The sequence below is a fragment of the Xylocopa sonorina genome, chromosome 1, assembly GCF_050948175.1.
Source record: "Xylocopa sonorina isolate GNS202 chromosome 1, iyXylSono1_principal, whole genome shotgun sequence".
Taxonomy (NCBI): domain Eukaryota; kingdom Metazoa; phylum Arthropoda; class Insecta; order Hymenoptera; family Apidae; genus Xylocopa; species Xylocopa sonorina.
In genome coordinates, this window is record NC_135193.1 from 20,848,497 (window position 1) to 20,870,317 (window position 21,821).

At 50.8% G+C, this 21,821-nt stretch overlaps 1 protein-coding gene across 4 annotated transcripts in view; it reads right to left on the reverse strand.

The window, feature by feature from the left end:
• Positions 1 to 21,821, reverse strand: part of Calx (sodium/calcium exchanger 3) — a 70,738-nt gene that overhangs the window by 21,365 nt on the left and 27,552 nt on the right. For 3 of the 4 annotated variants that reach the window (XM_076900507.1, XM_076900493.1, XM_076900498.1), the window contains 2 exons: positions 7,980 to 8,171; positions 2,657 to 2,824 (listed from right to left, as the gene is read on the reverse strand). In XM_076900507.1, coding sequence (XP_076756622.1) covers positions 2,657 to 2,824; positions 7,980 to 8,171 — 360 coding nt within the window. The remainder of the gene's footprint in view (positions 1 to 2,656; positions 2,825 to 7,979; positions 8,172 to 21,821) is intronic. The other variant, XM_076900514.1, reaches the window with a different exon arrangement.

Below are 21,821 nucleotides of genomic sequence, written 5' to 3' on the forward strand. Positions count from 1 at the left end.
TAAGTTCTTGCTTTTTTATTTTTCACAAGTAAATTGTACGATCTTGTTGTTAATCTTCGTGGGACATTGGAACGATTTAGTAGAGAATTTGTCAAGCCCAGGAAACGCAGTTTCAAGGTAGCGCGAATAAAATGAAGTAGTTCTATTTAGATCGTTTCAGGGGTTGAATTTTAGCAGAACGCGTCTGCGCCATGCATTTTTCGATGAAACCACCCCGTAACTTTGCGGATAACTTCAGTGTAGCTGAACCAGTGGGTCCGCGATAAGCTTGAAGCGTGTCCTTTCAATCCCCTCTCCCGAAGGCATTCTTTATAGCTGGAATTTCCATCGCATGATCCGGCAAGTTGCCACGATAATTTTATAACTTTCCGCACGGGCTTGCTCGAAAGGACGCGAGCGAGTCGTCCGTCGTGGCGTTCTCTTCCTCCACTGGCAGGGAGCTCGATGAAAATTTAAAGAGTTCTCGCAGCCAGAAGGTCCGTTAGCCTCTTAAGCAGCGTCCAGAGCCGTCGAGTTACAGTCTCGCAAAGTCAATTATTCCGTGAAACGATTACCGCGTTTATTCGATGACAAAACAGTCGCGGATCAAAGGGAGGCAGGGTTCCGGAAATGTGCGTGGCGAACAGGCGAAAGGAAGTGCTCGCGTCGATTCGACGCGTCTACCGATCGATCGATAACCATCGTAACCATGGACGGAATAGCAATGTTCCTTGACCTATTATCGCGAATGAACCACCGTAGCCGCGAGTTTTCAACGCCTTCTTTCCTCCCGCCATGTTGAAATTTCTGCCGCGTTCCCTCGCTCCTCGAGAGCCACGCACGTACGTGGATCTCGAACCAACGCGGTACATTATATTCACCTCGCGCGATGTTTTAAGACGGTTCCGTGAAAATATTACGTCGAGCGGGGAGGATTGTAAAATCATCAGGCGAGAAGAAATCCACCGCGCACCCGCTCTGTGTACACACACGCGTGGCGAGCAGCGCTCGAGGGTTTATCCAATTGCGCCATCGTTACTCGCGTTGTACGGCTATTATCGCCGACCCTCCGGTTTTATCTCTCCTGTAAAAGAGAGAATCACGTTCGGCCCCGTTAACGACTCGCTTTACGCGTTTGCATGCGTGCTTCCCGAGCGGAGCCGCGGCTTTTTATCGAAATCGATCGAACGCTTCCGTTGTATCACGTTGCGCGATCGCGAACGGAGGATTTTACGATTACTCGTTCGTTTGTTCGTCCGCGACTGTTTGGTACGAGAACGAACGTTCGTTCCGTCGGATCGAGTACGTTGCTGATTTCTGTCGCGACGCTGCGCGATCCTCGCGACATTTCGCGACTTCTGAGACGCGGGACGAGTCGAGAATTCGTTTCGTATGTAGCGAACGGTTTCCGGTTCGCGGCTGGTATTTCTCGCCGGCAATGAGATCTAATTTCCGGCAGAAACCGACGCGACCGCGCTGAGAAGTCGTTCCCTAGGCGGAATGGCAAACAGCCATTTTCTGCGGGCAAACTTGCCCCTTCAATACCCGAGGTACATAAACAGCGAGGCAACCGAGCTCCCTGCACAGTTCGTCTTACTTCTAACTACTGTTCCTTAGCTGGCCACCAACGGAGAATTCGAAGAAAGTTACGCTCGCGTACTGTAAAAATGCTTGAATAACTTTCTTCGTGGTCTCAATTCTGAAAGAATTGTTACTAGGATGTAGAATCGCATGCTACGAGTAGTAGAGGTCAATCGTAGTCAGAAGTTCTTGCGTACAGCTTGGCTAAATTAATTTGGCGTGCAATTAAAAGGCAACTAGTAGTAGAGGTCGATAATAATCGAAACACTCGCAGATCTTCTTATATTTCTTCGTGTACCGTCTGAATTTTTCATCGATCCTTCAAAGTACGCGTTGCAAATGACTGCGGACGAAGGATTGACAGTAAAGGGGAGCGAAAGACCGACTCTTAGAACCGGGAACGTAGTTTGGCTCGAATTTAAAGGACAAACACGGTCCACGGGGAGAACTCGATTTTCATTTCCTGCGGGAACAGTCACCGCAATAAAATTCTTCTCTGTCGCTGCGTGGAGCGTTCTCGCTGGCTCTGCACGTGCTGGTAAAACTCGCTGCTACCTGGCCGCGGTTAAACCCCGTTGGAGGATCTTTTCGCGAGCGGAATGCGGCTAAAGAATCGCGAGCAGCTATTCTTAACGAAGTCGTTCCATTTATTTTCCATCTACCTTTAAAACACAAAAATTGACTCGTCCCTTACAGAATTTGCTTTAATGGAATCCCCTTCGAATCCGGCTCTCGATAGTCGCGATCGACGAGAAACGCGTCCATTGGAGCTTCGACAGATTTAATACGCCCGATAAATCAGCTAACAGACAAGGTTCGCGGACTCGTATTATTCGGAAAAATCGAGCGTGTCCGCGAGGAACTCTGTCGCGATGGTATATAACATTCTACATATATATATATGTATATATACCAAAGATATTTCACGAAGCGCGTCGTTCCACGGTAAAGAGTAAGTGGAGTGCATCTCGCTTGGCTGTTGACAAACATAACTCACGCGTGCCAGATGCAGCTCCGTCGGATATCATCCCGCCACTTTATACACCGCGTACTCCTCCATTCTTTCGAGAGGACGGCTCGATATCGCGCGACTTACCCGTCGGTGGGACGAACGCGAACAACACCTTCCAGAATATCGTCAGACCGTGCATCAGATAATCCGTGGAGGACGGTGAGGATGACTCGCCTCCGCCCTCGCCGTCGTCCTCGTCGCCGCCGCTCACCGTCAACGCTTCCGTGAATTGTTCCTTCCACGAGCTGGTGCCTGCGAACAGATACGCAAACGGTACTGTCGAGAGGTGCTTAAGTCGTAGAACGAACGAGATACACGCTGGTTAAAATCATCTCGGATCGTAGCCACGCGAGGTGTCTGAAACTTGCCTCTGCTCAGACGTTCCGCGGAGACTTCCTGGGTGGTTGTAAAATAAACTTTGCCTGAGGCTTCCTTCTTCGCCACTGCGCGACTACCGCGCAGAGGGCGTCGCGACTTTTAAAGTTACTCGCGAGAACAGTGCTGCGACGCTCGTTTCGGATTGGTTTCTTAACGGGAAGACGTACGCGGGAGCGAAAAATATTTATTCGCCCAGCGTTCAGATGTAGCCAACGTTGCAGGGTAAAAAGAGGGTACGGTTGGCTCGTCGATAAACCTTGCAAGCTTTTTGCTAACCGAACGAACTCAAAAGTTGCCCCGCTCGCGAGTTTCTTGTTCGAGCCGGCCATAAATCAGCGCAGACGCCGTGGAACACGAGGGCTTCCGACGGAGAACGGACCAGCCGCTGGTATTTCCGATTCACGGATCCCACCCACGCCCACGATCTTTCCTTCAGCTCCACGAATGATTCACGCGTGCTCGCGTTCGCGTTCGCGGTAATTGGCGGGCGCCAGTTACACGATTTCTGACAACGGCATAAATCAGTCTGTCGCGATGAGCTTCTCGACGACGAGACGCTCCAGCGAGGATAAAACATTCCGATCGATCTCTCTTTGCTGATAATTTCCAGCCTGCCTTTCAAAGGCAGCCGCGCGACGCCTCGTTCGAATGGAATTTTCTTGTTCAAGGTTGTTCAGAGTGTAACGCGTTGTCCGATCGATTATTCATGCGATGCGCGACGAAGTTACGCTCACGACGAAGGCGTAGACGAGAGACACGTGTGTACTGGTTGGAAGTTTGCAAAATTCTGGAGGAACCGCACAATTCACGGTTACTCGTCGACGTTCCGGCCTCGATACCCGGGCAACGTTCGGAACAGCTGCGCGCCATTCGTTCCCAGAGGCTACATTTCCGTCTGGCGCAGGTCGAGAACGTATTAACAAAGACAAGCGAAACTTGAACAGTTTTACGAGCGTTCCGCTCCGCGCTCGTCATAAAAGTTTCATCGATCCGTTGTCCCGCGCAGTTACTCTCGCCGACTTTGCGATCCCCGCTGAAAACACCGTCTCTCCGGGCGATACCCGTGGAAACGTCTTAAACGCGCGAGAAATAAAAACCGCGCGGATAAAGGCGAGGCGATGATAAAAAAAAAAAAAAAGGGGGGAGAGAGGCTCGAGGAACGAATTAGTGGGACAGGTCGCGAGGCAAGAACGCGTCACCCTTAACAGGTACAATACGAGGGGAAGTGGAAGTTGGCGAACGGAAGAAGAGGGTCTCGCAGGATCCTCTCTCGCGGATCTGGGTCAGCGTTTCTTGCGAAGATACGGGCGCGACGATCTTGCCATCCTCGCGGAAGATTTAATGATTCGTTTCACGCGGCGAACCCCACCCTACCGGAAGCTGGGGACTCGCGAAAGGATTTCCCGGCTTGTTCATTATTGCTCGTTGTTCCGCCCCACCCCATTCGTCGGATGAAACTTTCCAAAGCGATTCCGTTCTCCTTGTATGACACTCTCGAGGTATCGCTCGATTCCAAACCGGAAGAGCACGACGAAGAAAGGACGCGCGAGAGGTAATGCGAATTACGGATCGAGGGGAGACTGTTTGAAGTCGAAAGCGCGAATGTAAAGCCACAAACTAGTTACCATTGTCGAGGTAGGATATCGTGTTGCTTTAAGTAATTACGCGAAAGGTCGCCGGATTAACCGGAGTAATTCGAGCGAAGGGCACAAAGAGCCAATTCAAAGGTGATCCAGCGTAAAACAAACGGAACGGAGTGCGTTCCACCGGCGCGCCAACACCGTCGTTTCACGCGTTCCAGTTTAAAATTAACTTCCCCGAGGGTAGTCGGGATTGCGCGTACAAAGGCAGCCGGTTCTTCGAGCCACCCCCTTTTTTTTATTCTTCCCGCTATTTCTGTTTCCCTCGATTCGATCCGATGAAAATCACGGACGAAAGTCACAGGGGACCGCTCGCGCTCGAGATGCTCGAAGGCGCGGCGCCGGAAGCGACGCCGGAAGCGACGCCATTACGGTGTCCCCGCGTTCTGCAGCGCGTGGAGGGAAGAACGCGACCCGATCGACCGAAAATTAGCCTCGACTCGATTTTCAGAGGGTATTGTTCGGTTCTGCCAGCGAACGGTTCGTTTGTTTATGAGATCCCAACCGCGATCGGGACGCGTGCGTTTTCATCGACGCGCGACAGCTGTCGACGTCCTGACTGACGGATGCGTTCAATTTTCGCAGATATTGCGCGGCGTTTTTAACATTTTTGCATTCTATTTCGCATGCTCGTCACGGTTCATTTGAATTTCAATGGATGGAAAAAATCCCGGCGCTGGTCTTCGCCGGGAAACCGTCTGCCCCGTCGAGAAACTGGAACAAGGTTTCGCTCTTAATTACTCCCGTACATTTCGCTTACGCAACGCCTACCACTCGAGATACCTTCCGTCGTGTCTTTTATTACGACTCGAAGCGTCTCGTTCGAACATTTCAGATCCCAATTACGACTGTCGTTCTTGCGTCGAGGTGTCTCGGTTCAGAGAGTCGCGAGGGGACTTGAAACCACTTACGCGCGGCTAGAAAAAGCGTTTCGTACGATTTTTCTGCGATAATTATGTCGGACCTCTGCGATCATCCCGCGTGGGTGATTAATAACGATCGAAGCTGAGCGTTGAATATTACACGAAGCAATCTCGTGTCTCTCGGCCTCGAATCCGGGGTAACGATATATATTCGACAAACTGGGAAAATCGTAGCAACGCGAATCCCACGGACGTCCGATCGAGCGTGGAATCCTTTGCAGCGGCAGTCGAGATCGCGTTGAAATGGATCCCCAGCGGGGAACACCTTCACGCACGGAAGACACACCGAGATTTACATTTAAAGCAGCCGCAGCGCAAATTCCCGCGTCATCCGGTATATATCGCCGCGGCGCGGCCTGAATCGAAATCGTTAGGGGAGGAGCTCGCTTATCCCCGTGATTCCCTTTACGGGATGATTTCATTAGCGGTGTCAGTGGATTCGCGATATCTCCTCGGATCCTCCTACGTAACGCGGTTACGATCAGCTTTTATTCTATGAAACACCGTGAGAGAATGTTCGAAAGGTTATTTCAAACATCTCTACGCTTCTTCGCGTCTTTCCAGATCCCCTCGGATAATACAAGACCGTGCGTTTCTTCCTCGACTCGTTCGCCTCGTATTCGATTCACGTTCAAAGATGTCGAGTCTGTCATTGGTTTGGTCCATTTTACTGACTGCTCTCCGCGAACAAGCGTTTCGCAGACCTTGTCGTTCTTCAATTACGAACGAGCGATCGAATTTTCCAGAAAGGAGTATCATCGCGATTACGATGGGGTGCGTTTAAATTCCATTTCGATTTCATCCGATGAATGCAAACGCTAACTGCATAAACGTTCCAGAGACCGCGGCTGGTTAATAATATCGATGAATATTCGTTCGAACGCGTTAATAAATTAAACTCGAACAGAGAAGGTACTCGCGAGTTCATTTTCACCCCCGCGATCGTATCTGTTTCTCCATATAAAATTTATTAAACCCTTCCGCGCGACGCGCTTTCAGTCCGCCGCTCTGACAGAGGCTCGTCGAAATTAAAATTCTTCCTTGCACGCGTATCGCTCGCGATATTATTGGGATACTTGTACAAGTTCGCTCGCAGCGTTCCACGATTCCCTATTACAACAGAAACGGATTCTAGCCACCGTTCGAGAACAATTCCACTCGCGAAATTGAACCAGATTGCCGACTGCTCAATTAACGAAGATGTCCCCCGGCACACGACAGACGCATCGCCTGCCAATAAATCAACCGGTCGGACGTCTCTGAACCTCGAGTGGAATTCCCTCTTCGTTCCTGCTCGTCGAGGACCCCTCGAAAAAGGAAGTCGACTCGTCATCCACCGGGAATTCATTCATTTTTCCCAACAACCTCTCCCCGTGTCATTTTTGTCCCGCGTCTTCTGCTGGCTGGCGAACACCATTCAGCGGATCGGTACCGATATTCTCGAGACGAGCGAAACGACGATGGAAACGAGGCTGCCGATGGGACGAGGGTGGCGAACGCTTTATCGAGGCGCGAATAAGGCGTGTCCCTGGCGATTTCTTCTGACAAAAGGAAGGGCGAAACGTGAAATGCAAAACGAGCCGTCGAACAAAAGCAGCCGCGATAGCACCCAGTCGATTTACCAGCCGCTAGTTTCCTCGCGGAACTTTCGTCGCCACCGGATTTACCGGACTTCGCGTTAACTCCCTTTCCTGCCACCTTGTCGAAGGATACAAGTTTTCGAACTTAATGTCAACCTGGAACAAACGAGACGCTGGTGTTCGCGAACGAACCAATGCTACACTTTTATCAACCCCACGTACGCCATTGAGTTATACTTGTTCGAAGTTCGATGGAAGTTGAAGCATACGGGAACTGCTTCTAATTTGTACTTTGTTCCGTGACTCTGGTTCAACGACGCGTTCCGTGGTTAACGCGAACGAGGTGTGTCGAGGGCGACGGAGGTGAAAGTCTGCGAAAGTCTGCGAGAACGAGAATTAGCCGACGATGTCTACTCTTTTGTTAAAGAGGCAGGCATACAATTGGAGATTCCCTTGTTGTCAGTGGAGAAGGAATAGGTCAGCGGTTTCTTAACGCGTGTTCGTTTAATCAAAGCCCGTTCACAGAGGAATTCACGCTCGAGCGGCGCAGTAAGAAGGATTCAGAGTCGTAGAATGACGTAGAGGCGAGATACAAGGGCTGATGTAAAATGCTGGGAACGAAGGAGAGACGGATCGTCGGATGAAAAGATCGGAGCATAACGTTGGATAAACTAAAATCGTACTTTGTAATGTACAACTCTCAGAAACATGACGTAAGAAAATAATTTAATCCTGAAGTTAATTTGACGTAATTCGATCCAATCCGTTACGACTCGACTCGAAATTGCAGCTGTAACGCTTCTCGAAGTGTACGTGCAATTGTAAGCGAACGAGGGTGATAAATTTCGAAGGGATCGCACCTGAAACTCGTAAATATTCGACTCACCAAGCAGTATGGAGGCGTTGGCCCTCTGCACCAGTTTGTCCACCGTGTTCTTGAACTCCTTCGACTCTTTGATACGTATCTGCGCCCTTGACACCTCGCCCAGCTTCGGCTTCCCTAGCAGCGCCATCTTCTCTTCCGCTGTGCGGTCTTCCGGCTGCTTCAATTCCGCCGCGACTGCAATCCCTGCCTCGGCTGAAAAAATGTCGTAGCTCACTGAACAGACGGGTCGTTTAACGTTCGAGGACGGACGCGTTCCAGCCGGATGTACGATCAGAGCGCGAAGATCGCGCGAAAACGGTGAAAACGTTCAATGATTCAATCCGAGCGCAATAGTCGCTCGTTCGTTCGTCGCTGATTTACAACGACGATGGATTGGACGGTAATACATGTCGAGAGACACGTTCTCGAGGAGTTATTGCGAGATAGAAAACATTCTGACGCGATCACGGCGTTACCAGTGATCCTTTTTATGGATTACAACCGTGCGAAACCGCGAACACCGTGCAGTGCTAATTTCCAGCGACCGCGTCTGACCATACACCGGCTGTTACCACTTGCGCGACGCTCCTCTACAGACGTGTACTGTAAACTAACGTAGCCTTTGTACAGCACGCATTTTTGCGTTCGCATAGAAATCTAGTTTTCTAGCCTAGATCAACTAATCGTTTGCGTTTTACTCGTATGTTTGTTCCATTGTTATACTTGGACACTAGCGCAGTAGAGTGACGCGCGAAACTGTACAATTCTAACTTCCGCGTAGATGCGAGAATTAGCAGCCAACTTGGGTTTCTATCGTTCGAGCGGACGCATTGCGATACGATACCTTTGAAACTAGCGAATTCTCAACGATCTAGGAATCTAGCTAGCCACGCGGACAGAGGGCATAAATTATTCCAATTGGCCGAGTTTTTACGAGCGCTGTAAATATCCCCAGCCGTTCCTACCGCCAGCTACGTCCACCAAAAACGAACGAAATCCCCGCGTCCAGCCATTGAATTCCAATGGCCCTTTTTTTTTTTTTTCACCTGTTCCGGCGAGCCACCGTCCGGCGTTCGTCCGTTCAGCCCTTAATTCAATACCAGCTCCGATCCATCCGAACTCATTTCCTCCGCCGCGTGAAATACGAGCGGGCTGGCCTGTCCGCGTATATCGGATCGGGGCGACGGCCCCAGCGATAGTCGCGAGCCATTCATCATCGGTTAGGCAGTATGCACGCGGCTCGAAAGATTCTCGTATCGATCCGCGCGACGTTAAACCTCCCCCGTCGCGAGCCTTCGAATATTTTATAAACCGTGCGCAACGTTCCGTCCCGTTTTATCGCGGCGCTGGCAACGCGAGAGCGCGCGGAGGAACGGACGACGACAAAAAGGGGTGGCCTGGGAGAAGCCACGGTCCCACGGGAAGACGCGACGCTGTCTGGCGAAAGTTTGCCGCGAGTATTTGTTGTTTGAACTTACAGCTGTAATAATGGCTAGAATTGTTCTGGAATATTTATGCGTTTTGAATTGCTTTTTTTTGAGGCGAGTAGATTCATTCGACTCGCGTTTAGAGTTTCATCGAGGTGGTGGATAATGAGTTCTGTATGAAAGAGTAATTCGAACGACTTTGTTGGGAAAGTTCACCCGGCTCTGTGGATTGTAAAAATATTTACAAACTCTAATAACACGTGGCAAAGTTGGTTTGTACGAGCGCACCGCGGCGAAGTCGGTCCAAAGGCGAAGCGCGAAAACAAAAGTTACGCGAGCTTACGGGTTTACGGTCGCTTTTTCTTGGACGCCTCCCAGAAGGCTCCGTTTCGTCTCGCCTCGATCCGTTTTAAGCGTCGCTACGTGCTCTCCTCCGTGTCTCCAACGCGTCCTTCGATTTCATTCGGATAAGCGAATACGCGAGGCTTGCATTAATCTTCGAGTGTAACAAGTACGAGCACCGGTTAAAGGGTTCGTAGACACGTGTATTTCGACGACACGTTCTCTTCTTCGATGGTTTCACGAGTCTAGCCGTGTTCTTCAGTTTGAGTGTTCCTTCAAATATTTACGATACTTTCTCGAAAGCCGTCGAACATCGCGGCATCTCGAAGATCTAATTCGCGTCCATCTCGTTGGTCGGGTGGGATCGTAGGGAACGAGAGTACGTCGTTGGCTCTTTACGGAGACGCTTTACGAGGGTATCGACAGGAAGTTTGCGATCTTCCCTCCCCAGGGATAATTCTCATCGACCGGAAGCGGCGTCGCCCTCCCCTTCGTAGAGCTTCGCGAAGCGTGACACGCTATTCGACGACTTGTCGCCGCCGTTTCAACCCTCCCCAAGTATTTCATCCCTCGATCTCGAGCGCGGTCACGAGCCTCCGATTCCTCGCCATTTTCCTCCCTCTCGCTCGTCCTCCTCGATATCGGATCATTTTTACTCGCAGCCACTGCGACTGTTATTCAATTCAGACTGTATTCGTTGTTCAAGAAGCAACATTTCTTTCGTTATCGCGTCGCCATGGCACGGTGGCCAATCCCACGTCCACCCCCAGTCTTCTTCCGTTGTCGACTGAGAAACGTGCGTTTAAATCAGTCAGATTTCCCAAGGCACCATACGGGAATTTATTTGCGCCTCGTACTTCGCAAACGTAAACTTTCCATCGCGTCTGCAGAGACTTCTAATCTCATTGGAAGTTGAAAAAGTTCAGGATGTCGAGAAACATTGCTCGCGCGAGTATCTTCGCTCCTCTCCCCGTAGCTCTGTCTATCCGAAATACCATTTCGGTTCTCGCGTTACCATCTCGAAGGCTAAGATGCTCCTTATCCCGTTGGAAAGCTCGCGTCGCGAGCAGAGACCCCGTCGAATCCGATATCGACGAGTTTCCGGTCAGATTCAATTTCCCGGCTCGTCCTCGAGCGTTCCTTCGATCCATTCGCGGTCACGGCTAGAAACTACCCCTGTGGATATCGGTTCTGTGCGTGCCAGTCGTGCCAGGCGCGACTTTTCGTTTCCATCGAGGGAGAGAGAGAGAGAGAGAGGAGAAAAAAGGGGAAAAAGCGAGAAAAATAGAGACGAGCAAGCAAAGACGATTGCTCGTTGGATCGTTCACGAGTCGTCGACTTCACAGGCCTTTGGTCGTCGCACAAAGCGCAGGGATCCTTTCGAGGGCGGAGTTCTTTCGTGGGTCACGGAGCCTCACGGACGACGGCGCGTTTATTTCGAGGCAAATGGCAGGGTGCGAGCCGTCAATGCTCCTGGAAAGTGTACCCGCGTGGGCTTTTTTTGCGAAGTCGAGCGAAATGGCAAGTGTCGCGGTTTGCGTAGCCTGATAACCCGCGCGAAAGATCACCCGCTCCGTATCTCGCGCGACCTCCAACCGTTTCTATCGGATCGTTGAATTATGCGAGGGAAACGGGAGGGCAATTGGGTGCAACGAGATCTCGAAACAAAGCGGCGCGCACCCCCAATGGAACTATTCCCGTCGCAGTGGTGTGTTTAAGCTCGCTTATTTACGAGCGACGGTGGTTAACGCGTTTAATCGCGTTAGAAGTGTCGGCAGCCTAACCATCCGGCGTAGACGCGACCCAGAAATGCTTCTATTTATCATCCTTTCGAGGCTCGTCGAGGAAATCCACCCCCAGGAGTCCCGTGGAAACGAGCAATCCCGCTGTAATTCGTTCGAAGTAAATACAACCGGTCGACGGACGGAAGTGGGTGGATATCGCCGGTTATTACGTACCTCGAATATTTTCTACGATCTTCCGGTGAGAAGTGAGAAAGAAGAAGAAGAAGAAGAAGAAAAAGAGAGTGAGGAAGAACGGAAAAAGTATATCAGACTCTGAAAAATCCAGCGTCGACTTAATCCTAAGATTAAACGAGGAAATTCGCGATGATCCCGGTGAATTCCCGTCGATTTAGCGGCAGGCTCGTTTGCAGCCGACCCGAGATCACATTATTTCCCCGGCCGGATATCTCTGCAACGTCGTTTCGTCCGCGGTATCTCGAGTTTCCGGGGAACGAGCCGGTGGCGGCTGTAATTGCGAGACGCGCGAGATCTCCGCTCCCTCCTTGGTCCCCTTTGGTCCCCTTTGGTCCCCTTTGGTCCCGGCCGTCTCCGGTTTTTAATCGCGAGAGATTTAATGAGAATCGTCATCGAAAGATGAACCAAGATAGAGAGGGGTGGAAAACAATCGAGCAAATGAAACTGGCGCTATCGAGGAACGACGGAGAGATGGTAATGGGGCTAGGTGAAAGGGACGAAAGTAATCGAACGGTTCCGGGAGACGGAACCCGAGGAAGTCGCCGACGAAGCGTATTAAAAAGGTGCTCAAAGGTAACTGGTTAGAGGACGATTTATTGGCGTAAGGCGGGATGAGATTAATAATGGAAGCGTCGGGAGAGAGAGAGAGAGAAGAAGGAAATCGATTAACGATCGCTCGAGAAACGAACGAGTTCCCGAGGGCGCAGCCGTGACGTTTGCCCCGACGATTTATCGTCGCGCCTTTCAAAGGCTCTCGCTGTCTTTTCATCGTGACGAGAGGATCGCCGCGGAAAATTCTCCCGCGCTTATTCCGTGGGACTCCGCGAACGCGCACGGTTTACCCTTTGAAGCGTTTAAAGGGTTACAGCGTGCCCACCGGTTTGAATAGTCGGCGCCGTGCCACCGCGCATTCTAAGTGGATTACGAGATTTACCGGGAACGGTACTTGAGCCCACGGGACTCGAACTGATCCCTTCTATTTTAGGAAGGGAATGCTCGAGCATTCACGAGCTTTCGAAAAGGAAAACTTTGGATAGCGGCTACTCTTTCGCGGTTTCTCCTCGAGTCGTCGCTCTTTTGCCTTCTTCCGACTTAAAAGACTGCTTTATCTTCTCCTCGTTTGTTCATTCTTCCTCCTTGGACCAGTGATCGCAACGTCACTCGCACGGTGACTCGTAATTCCGTCTATCGAATCGTGACGACCCGTAGCTCGCTCGTAATTAACCCTCGTACCCATCAGTGGCGGCACGAATTTCAGAGCCGTTCGACTGGTTACGCGTAAAGTATAGAAGCGTCACGGGTAGACGCGAGCTCGTATGCGCGTAAACGCATTAGGCGCACCGTGAAACCCGACTACTACCGTGACTAATTAGTTACAGAAGCGGCGGCGCGGCGAGAACGGAAGGGCTGCAGCCGCGAACACGCGTTTCCACCCCCTACCCCTTCCACCACCCGTTCCTTTCAATTATGCACGCTGCCTCGACCAGACAACACTAAACGCGATGCACTTTTCACCGTTGCTGATTAATTAAACCAGCCGCTTATCAGCTATTTGCGTTCGTTCGAACGTATTAAACACACCTGAAAACCGATACCAACGGGAGGGGCCGCGTTCTCCAGCGTCGACGGTCGCGATCGCGCGCCATTCGTTTCGAGCGTTTCCGTTCCTCTTTTTTTTTTGTTCTTCCCTCCGCCGTTGCGATGCGATCTCCACGGGTGAAACTCCATTTATCCGGAAAGACGTATCGGATAAACGGATCGGTCGGATAATAGGCGTCCATTACAACATACGTATTATACAGCCCTCTTTCGCCCAGGCTGTTTATTCGTTTCAGCTCAGCCGATAATTTTCGCGTGGAGATTTCGCATAAACGGAGTTTACGTATCCGAGGTATTAATAGAGCCATTGTTTCTACTCGGCTTGCTTTCAATTTAACTACTATGTACCACGGTACACGGACAATAACATCGCGGTAGATTGATATTGGCTCGATCAGATGAGGTTTGCTTAATCAACCCAGCATGTTCCGTAAACCTATCTCCGTGTACAGATTAGAGTGGCTGCGCTACATTTGTTTCTGCCAACAATATCCACCTTAAGCACTCGGAACTTTACAGCCGCGTCCACAAAGCGGCGTCACACCTGCGAGAAAGAATCGCTCGCTATCGAGAGCGAGAAAAACCGAGATAAATAAATATCTCTGTTGGCAAAAGTTGCAACACGCCATTGATTCGTACTCGCAGCTACAATTTATGGTGGTGAAAAAATGGAATGCGCCTTTGGCGTCCCGCTCGCGCGATCGCAACGCTGCGAAATAACGAAGCGGAACGATTTATCGGGCCGATTTCGAGGCTTTGGAGAGCAGACAACGAACGAGGGATCGAGGGACACGATCGACCAAGTAATAAAGCTCATCGAGGCAATGCCTCGCGCGTCGAAAACGCCGCGAAAAACGCCGCACCCGCTTCGTTCCTCGTGACTTTGAGGCCGCAGCCGCGTGCATCGTCGATGTAAAATTATTCCCCGGCGAACGGAGATCGATAAATCGTCGCGCATAGGCAACGGCGCAACCACGGGAGACCGGAATCATTTTTCCGCTGTCGAAGTGGCACGTAAAACCCCCGATGCCTTCGCGCGTACATATATACACACGCGTACGCGTTTCTTCCGCTCGTTTATCTTCATTTTTTCCCCTACCTCCGGCCACGTGGAATATTTATCGGTAACGGCGGAAAGATGCATCGGTTCTACGGAGGGTGCGCGACGCCGGTCGCGTCCTGGAAAATCTATGGGATAACTCTGGCTAGCCGAAATAGAACGCGACCTCGAGACTAACGAAAAGGGATGGGCTTTCGATGTTCGCTGATCGTAATTCGTTATCATTTTATCGATCCGCTGGCTCGATTCGCTCGACGATGAACGTCACCTTCTCGACGATGGACGATCGAAGGGTTTCGACGAAATTCCTCAGCAGAATCTTTTAACCCAGCGAGGGGTGGAATTCGAGGGTCGAGCAATTAAGGCTGGGCACAATTGCTTGGAAGTTGTTGAAACTCTCCGCACCGCGGGAGGTGGATCCTTTCGCGAACGGTTTTCGAACTTCCCTCACCCTGCTTTCGGCTGGAATTAGCCGGAAAAGTAAAGCGTATCCAACGGCTATATACGAAATGGCTGTAACGCCGCCACTTGGTCGAGGCGTTGCTCTCGTTGCTGCTTGTTCAAACATCGTGGGGGGGCAGGGTAGAAAGAGAGATAGAGGGAAGATCTACCGTTACGAGTTCGAGTTCCGCAGCTACTTCGCCAGATTAGACCAACTTTGTGAACCGAGTCTTATCGTTTGCCGTTCCGCTGGAGATCGTACGTATCCCTCCACGATTTAATCTAACGACGAGGCAACGCGAGTCGCGGCTCGAATATCGATAACGTTAAATATATATATATATATATATATGTCGCAGGGATTGTTCAGCGGCGTTAGCCTTCGCGCAAGCCTTTAATTCATCGGTTAACCGGCGTCCCCTCGACAATGATCGATGATCGAGTGGAATCCTTGCGGGACTGTCAATCGTTCGCATTCAGGCCGCGGTGTTTCACGACTCGATGATCGAAACGCTCGCTTCTTTTGTGACGGCACGCTCGTGCACGCCAAAGAAGCGGCTGGGATTCAATAAAATGGTAATAAAAACAATCCCCCTCGAGGATCCACCGATCTCTATCTTTCATCCGCTTTCGTCCTCGCGTCCGCTCTCACCTTTGTTCGAGATAGCTATTCCTCGTGCCGATTCGACGATTAACGGTTATACTCGTTCTGGCAATTAGAACAACCGAAGCTCTCTCTCTCTCTCTCTCTGTCTGCGAGCAATAAACCTTTCTCTCTGAAAATGACGCGAGGTTTAAATCGTTCGTGTCGTCTCTCTTTTCGTTTTACGCGATCGAAATAATTATTGGTGCTCGACGAACAACGATTTAGATATCGTTACAAGCCATTATCGCGGCATTATCAGACGCGTAATGCAGTTTATTCGAGCGTTTGGTGGAATCACCCGTTTATGCGATACGTCTAGCACCGGCTCTCGATCGGACGCGGTGCTTACGCCGAGATTATTATTTGTTTATCGAATACAGCGCGCGGAACGATCGAGATAATCCGCTTCCCGACGTATCGTACGTCCCTCCGACGATCGTTAGCTGGAAACGGTTTATTTGCTATTCAGCATTTAGTGGGGCCGCGATGAATAAACGAGGATCGGGTCGTTCAGCGGATCGGCTCGTAAAATTCCCGTCGTGGGACGAGCTACCCGCGACTTCCACCAGGAATAACTTTTAATAGGCGAAGCTTTTAATGGTCGACGAGTAAGAAAGCGAATCGGTTGACGCTGCACCTTTTCGAACCAACCCAGCAACCACCCTCTTCGCGTAACAAATGTCGTAGATCGATCTCGTCGGTTTTAATTCGAAATCGATTCGATCGATCGCGTCCTTAGCTGCTTGGCTGTTGGCTCGTGTACGCGTAGATGAGAGTTCGTTCTTTCATTTAGCAGAGCTCGAATAAAATCGCGCGCAGGGGAGCGACGCGTTTCCAATCGCGCGAGAACCGATACGCGACGCAATTCCCACTCGAGGTTTACTCGTTTCGAACGACCGCCAAGCGTACACCTCGTCCGATTCGTCGTCCAGATTTCGAGATTATCCGTTTCGCTCTTTCGCGATCGATCCCGCTCGCCTCGCTCCTCGACACACACACATCCCCCATATTTTCGTGCGGACAGAGACTCGCGAGTTGAATCTGCTCTCGTTTCATGTACGCTCGCTTCGAGGGACACGCTCTGCGATTTTTACCCCTTCGTATCGAGGCTGCGACGGATAGAGGGTCGATTTAAATTTAAAATCGAACGTAACCCCTCAAAGCTGCGGTCTCGCTGGAGTCTAAAGGACGCCGGAGGCGTGGCTGGTCCTACGGTATTTCTGCTAACTTTTCTCCACACGTATCGTGCTTCGCGAAGCTAACGTGGTATATTTCGCGTGCACGCATAGAGAGACAGAGACAATCTATTGGTCTTTGACGAAGTTCTCGCGATTTCGTTAAGTTTCTCTTTTTTCGTCGTTCGATCCGCGCATCCGAGCTCGAGGAACAGGATTATCCACGGAATTCCATAAAGCCGCGCGAGGTTGCGCGTATTATCGTATTCTGTTTGTCCGTGCGAGCACGGAACCGTGAAAACTCCCGGACAAAGCTAATTTCGGGCACAGTTGCTCGAAGCACGTACACGAAGATCGCGTGTGTACGCTGAGAAGCAACTTTTCTTGGACTATTTTCAGACGGAGAGGGGAACGAGAGAGGCAACGAGAAGTCGATGAAAAGAGCAATGTATTAATGTCGGTGGAAACTCCGCTCGACTCGCGTAAATTACTTCTTTCGCTGGCCTGTCGAGGAAATTGTTGACTCGTACTACTTGCGGACGCTCGCCAGAGTCGTCTCTGCAGCGAACGCGGATACTTCGCGAGGGGGTGAAATAAAATTCCGAAACTTCCCGTGGAAATGGAAATGCACGTCGACTCGCGATCGCGAGTACTGGCTCGCTTTAATTCTTATCTCGGTTTCAACACGAGCGCGTTAATTAAAACACGCGGCGCTAAGCCGCGAACCGTGAAAGTGTCCATTTTCCCTTTCCACGGCCTGCTCCAGCTTATCGTTCGAGGCGGTTGAAAAGGAGCGTTAACGACGTCGTGATTCGAGGATCGCGATGTTGCCTTCAATTACATCCTGTCGTAGGAATTCTCAAACGAATTTCCCGCGGTACAGACGAATTATTACGAACGCGTATCGCGTGGCTCTCGCGCAACCCTCTCGCGGACGATCCTCAGACGCGCGATTACACCGCGCTTATTTACCCTCTCAATATTTCACCGCGTGTTTCTCGTCCCTCTTCGAAGCTTCCTGCGCTACGTTACGAGTCTCTCGTGTATCGTATCCCACCGCGGTTCCTGCGATTCTCTCCATCGATGGACGCTTCTGCTGATCGACGCGTCCGCTTTAACCAACCCTCGATTCGAGCACCATCGTAATCCACTCTCTCCCCCGCGATATTACAAAAACAACACGCGTGTAACTAGAATCGTAACTGGGAGGATTAAGCGAGTCGACCTTCCATCGTCGATTGAAATTCATTCGACTGGCGCTTGTCGCTTCGATTTCGTATTTGTTATTCATTACCACGGCGCTCTTGTCAGTCGTGCAGGGGTTCCAGAGAGAACCAGTTGGTCGTTCGTTCGATCGCAGCGCAGTTTACTCGGAATCAAAGCTGCCGCGGAACTTTCCACCATCTTTAAATGCTCGACGCGAGCGATAAATTAGTCGTCTAACGAAAAATACACAAGCCTCGGCTAATTGCTTCGTCTCGAACGGAGTCTCTCGCGCAGCGGTGAAAAAGGAACTCCGGTTGATTTACGAGGCCCGCGCGCGGCTGTTTCTTTTCCAAGCGTCGAGCGAAAGCGGCTCTTAAGAACGTTTGACCGAGGACTCGTACTCCGTGCACGGCACGCGCGTCGTATTTTTCACCGGCTCTGAAGCCCCAGCTCTATTTCCCGGACACCGTAACAGACGGAACGGAGAACTGAGGAACAGAGCGGAGGAAAACAGGGGAGCATCTTCTCGTCCAACGAATAAGGAAGGGTTTAAACGTCGTTGAACACCGACTGCTTTCGCGACTCGTTGCACTCGCGACGTTAAATCATCAGACGTGTGTCGAGATGTGTCTCGAGGAGAAAAAGGAACGTCAACGAAAGGGATTTAATTTCTAAATCAGTGGTACGCGCTCGTTCGTTCCGATGTTTCCGTTCTCCACTTAATCCTCGAGGCTTCCGTTGGCTCACGCCGAAATGGGAAGCTGAAACTCGATTCTACGGGAAAGTTTATCGTTCGTTCTCCAATCGTTGACCAACTGTTCCCACCGCGAGCCTGGTTTCAACCTTGGTCTTTATTGGCTCATCCGCGGCGCTGGTAGAACAGCTGAACAATAGCGGGGTGAATTTGTGGGGGAGTGAAAGCTTGGCTCGATATTATTCCCGCGATTTTCTCAACGCTGAAGCTCGTGGAAAAAGATACGAAGGCAACGAGTATAAACTGTCTCCATGGGAGGAGGAATTTTTGTTTGATCAGGTTGCTCGAAAAGTTGGAGGAAGTTAAATTACATTTCGAATTGGCACGATCTTACGAAGGGCCACGCTAAATCACCGAGCCACTCGACCATAATGCACCCGCGCAAATCGACTCGTTCTCGATTCCCTAAAGCTCTCCGGGGTCAATTAATTCGATTGAATTTCTAGCGTCGCTTTAATTAATCCTATCATTCCGGTCAGCGTCCGTCCGTCTTCTCCTCCCTCAGCCAGAGGAGATTCCGTTCTCGACAAATCAGTCGCGACGATACAATCCTCGTCGACGCTCGCTTCGTTTCCTCCTTCGATTGCTTTTTTCTCTCCCTCCTCATTCGAGACTTTAATCGATCGCCTTTCTCATCCGCGTCTCCTCGCGTTCGTTTAACCGCTCGTCAAACCCTCGACGGTTTCTGATCGCTGTTGATGGTAGATTTTATCAACGATCGGTGCAACGAGATTCGTCCATCGAACGCCAGCGATTTTCGAGTGAGAGGAAAATTCGTAACGCGAAAGGAGAAGTAAATTCGAGCAATGTTGTAAATTATTCGAACGCGTCTGTTAGCAGAAACGTTTACGTTTTATGGTTGTAACTTTGCCATACCGCGCTCCATTAAATTCGTCGACGCGGCGCGGTCGAAAATGTATTCTCGCGACTCGTAAATTTCGGCGGGAAATGGAAAAAGAACGGAGCACGAATTGCCGCGATGGGGAAAAAAGTTAAATAGCGGGAATCGTTGCGTTATGTGAGAGCCGCGAATATTTTATATCGTCCCAGCGGGGGTGGCTCGAAAGGGGTGGTTAAAATCGATCACGCGGCGGATTCTCGTCCCGGACGGGAACTTTCTCGGTTCTTTAATTAAACCGCGCTTATCCGAACCGGCGAACTTCGTTGCGGAAAATCAACTTCCTCCCGCGAAACACCCTGTCCCGCTAATTATCGCGCCGAAATGATTACCAGGATGGGGGGTGAGTCTTCTGGAAAATCTCGTTTCAAGTTTTACCATAGCGAACGGGACGTTTTGGTCTCGCGATCGCGTCTGAATCGGTAAAAACACTATTGCATTCGGTCGTATTACGCGAGAACAGATGGAAGAAAGCGTTAACCGGACCATCAGCTTCAACCCCAGCCATTCAGACTAAATACACCAGCGAGAGTGTCTGAACGATGCCATAAGAACATCGTCAACAGCAGCTGATATCCGTCATCTCGCTACTGAAATTAATTATTTCCTAGTTCAGACTCGTTCCATTATAAAAGAGATCGAAGGTATCCCCTTTAAAGCACCGTTGAATATTACGATCTTCGTCTAATCGCACCCCTTCGCGCAATTAAACGAGCCGTGAACTAAGAAGCTTAGATACCCGCAATGTTCGAGGATCTACCGCGGCAAGAACTAATCTTAGTCCTCGATGACACGACGAACCGAACCCCTGTCTCGATCTTGCGCCGTGGTAACGCGACAAAGGGCAGATTTTCTAGGTCGCTGGCGTGGTCTGGGTGCAGAAACGCTGCACCCTAAAAAAAAGGAAAAAAAATAGAGAGAGAAGGAGGAATAAAACAGCAGGGCCCTCGTAAAACCGCCCTCGTAACGCTCGCGCCCGGAGCGTACAGCGGGCGTAGTAAATTGGAAATGAAGAATTATCAGGGACGATAACGCGAAACTGCTGGGACGTGGTTCGCCACGCCGACAGTCGCGCCCGTAACGTTCCAGAGCGGGGCCGTTTCTCGGACTATTTTTCCCGTTCGTCCATTAAACGCGGCCGTGGTTTTGGCCCCGACCTTGCCTGGCGAACGTGCGTTTTCTGGTGCACGGCCATCAAGCGTGTGCATCGCTAAAATGTGGGTCACGCGCGGAGGACGATCTATTATCCAGAAAGAAGCTCTGCACGGAAAGCGTTGCGCGAGGACAAAAGCGAAACAGAGACTAGACTTCCCCCTCCCGTCCCTTCGCCCGTTTTTCCGCCATTTTTCTCTTTCGAGGAACCGAACGGAACGAAACTAATTCCCCCAGCGGTTGCAACGGAAACCGCGCCTCGCGACTATGCCACGGACGCTCGTCCTTTCTTTCCTCCCCTCGTTTTCAGTCGATGTTCTACTTTTTTTTTTCTTTTTTTTTTTGAAGCTGCTACTCTCTCGATGTATAAAACAAGGATTCGAGGGTGCTCGGAAGACGCGCGAGCCAAGGACGAAACGACATTGGCTCGAACGGAAGTGTCTAAGCGTCTGGAGAACGCAGAGACTATATCGGTTGACGGATGGATTAATGGATCGTTGGACGAGAGAAAAGCAGACGAGAAATCGCGATCTTTATTGCTTCTCTATGCGGTTAACTCCAGCGATCGTACGCGCGCGCTCTCGATACGCAACCTCGCGATTTTTCAATTGCCACGCGGTCTGATTTACGCCCGGATCCACCGCGGTAATTCAGCCCCGTTTATTCCAGCAATCTGTTCGATCGGCTCGAACCGCTCCCGAAGCTTATTTCATTTCCCGTTATTAACGACGGATAAAATGGAACGTCTTCCGGTAACCTAGAAAACTTTGATCGCCAGAGTGCTTAGCGTGATGAACGCGGAAGATAAAGCCGCGATCTACACGCGTTTACACGAAGTAGCGCAAGGCTCTATCGTCCCCAGGCTTGAAAGAAGCTCGATCCCTAAGCGAGAAACTTGTCCCGTTACCGTTTTCTCTGTCGCGTCAACTTCCACCGATCGATAACCGCCTCTGTGCACCTCGCATCGCGTCCCAAACGTGTTTTCCACGAGTTTCACTTTCACTCGCCGCAGTTTTATTAATAACCGCGCTCCATAATCGCCTGGGGCGGAGGCTGGATCGGAGAGCATCGCTTCGCGTCGCTCCACGGGAGGCGAATGACGCCGATCGCGTTGCGTCATTGTTATTTATAGCGACGCGAACCTCGCGTTATTTATATCGAGGAATCGAGAGGTCCGCTCGTAA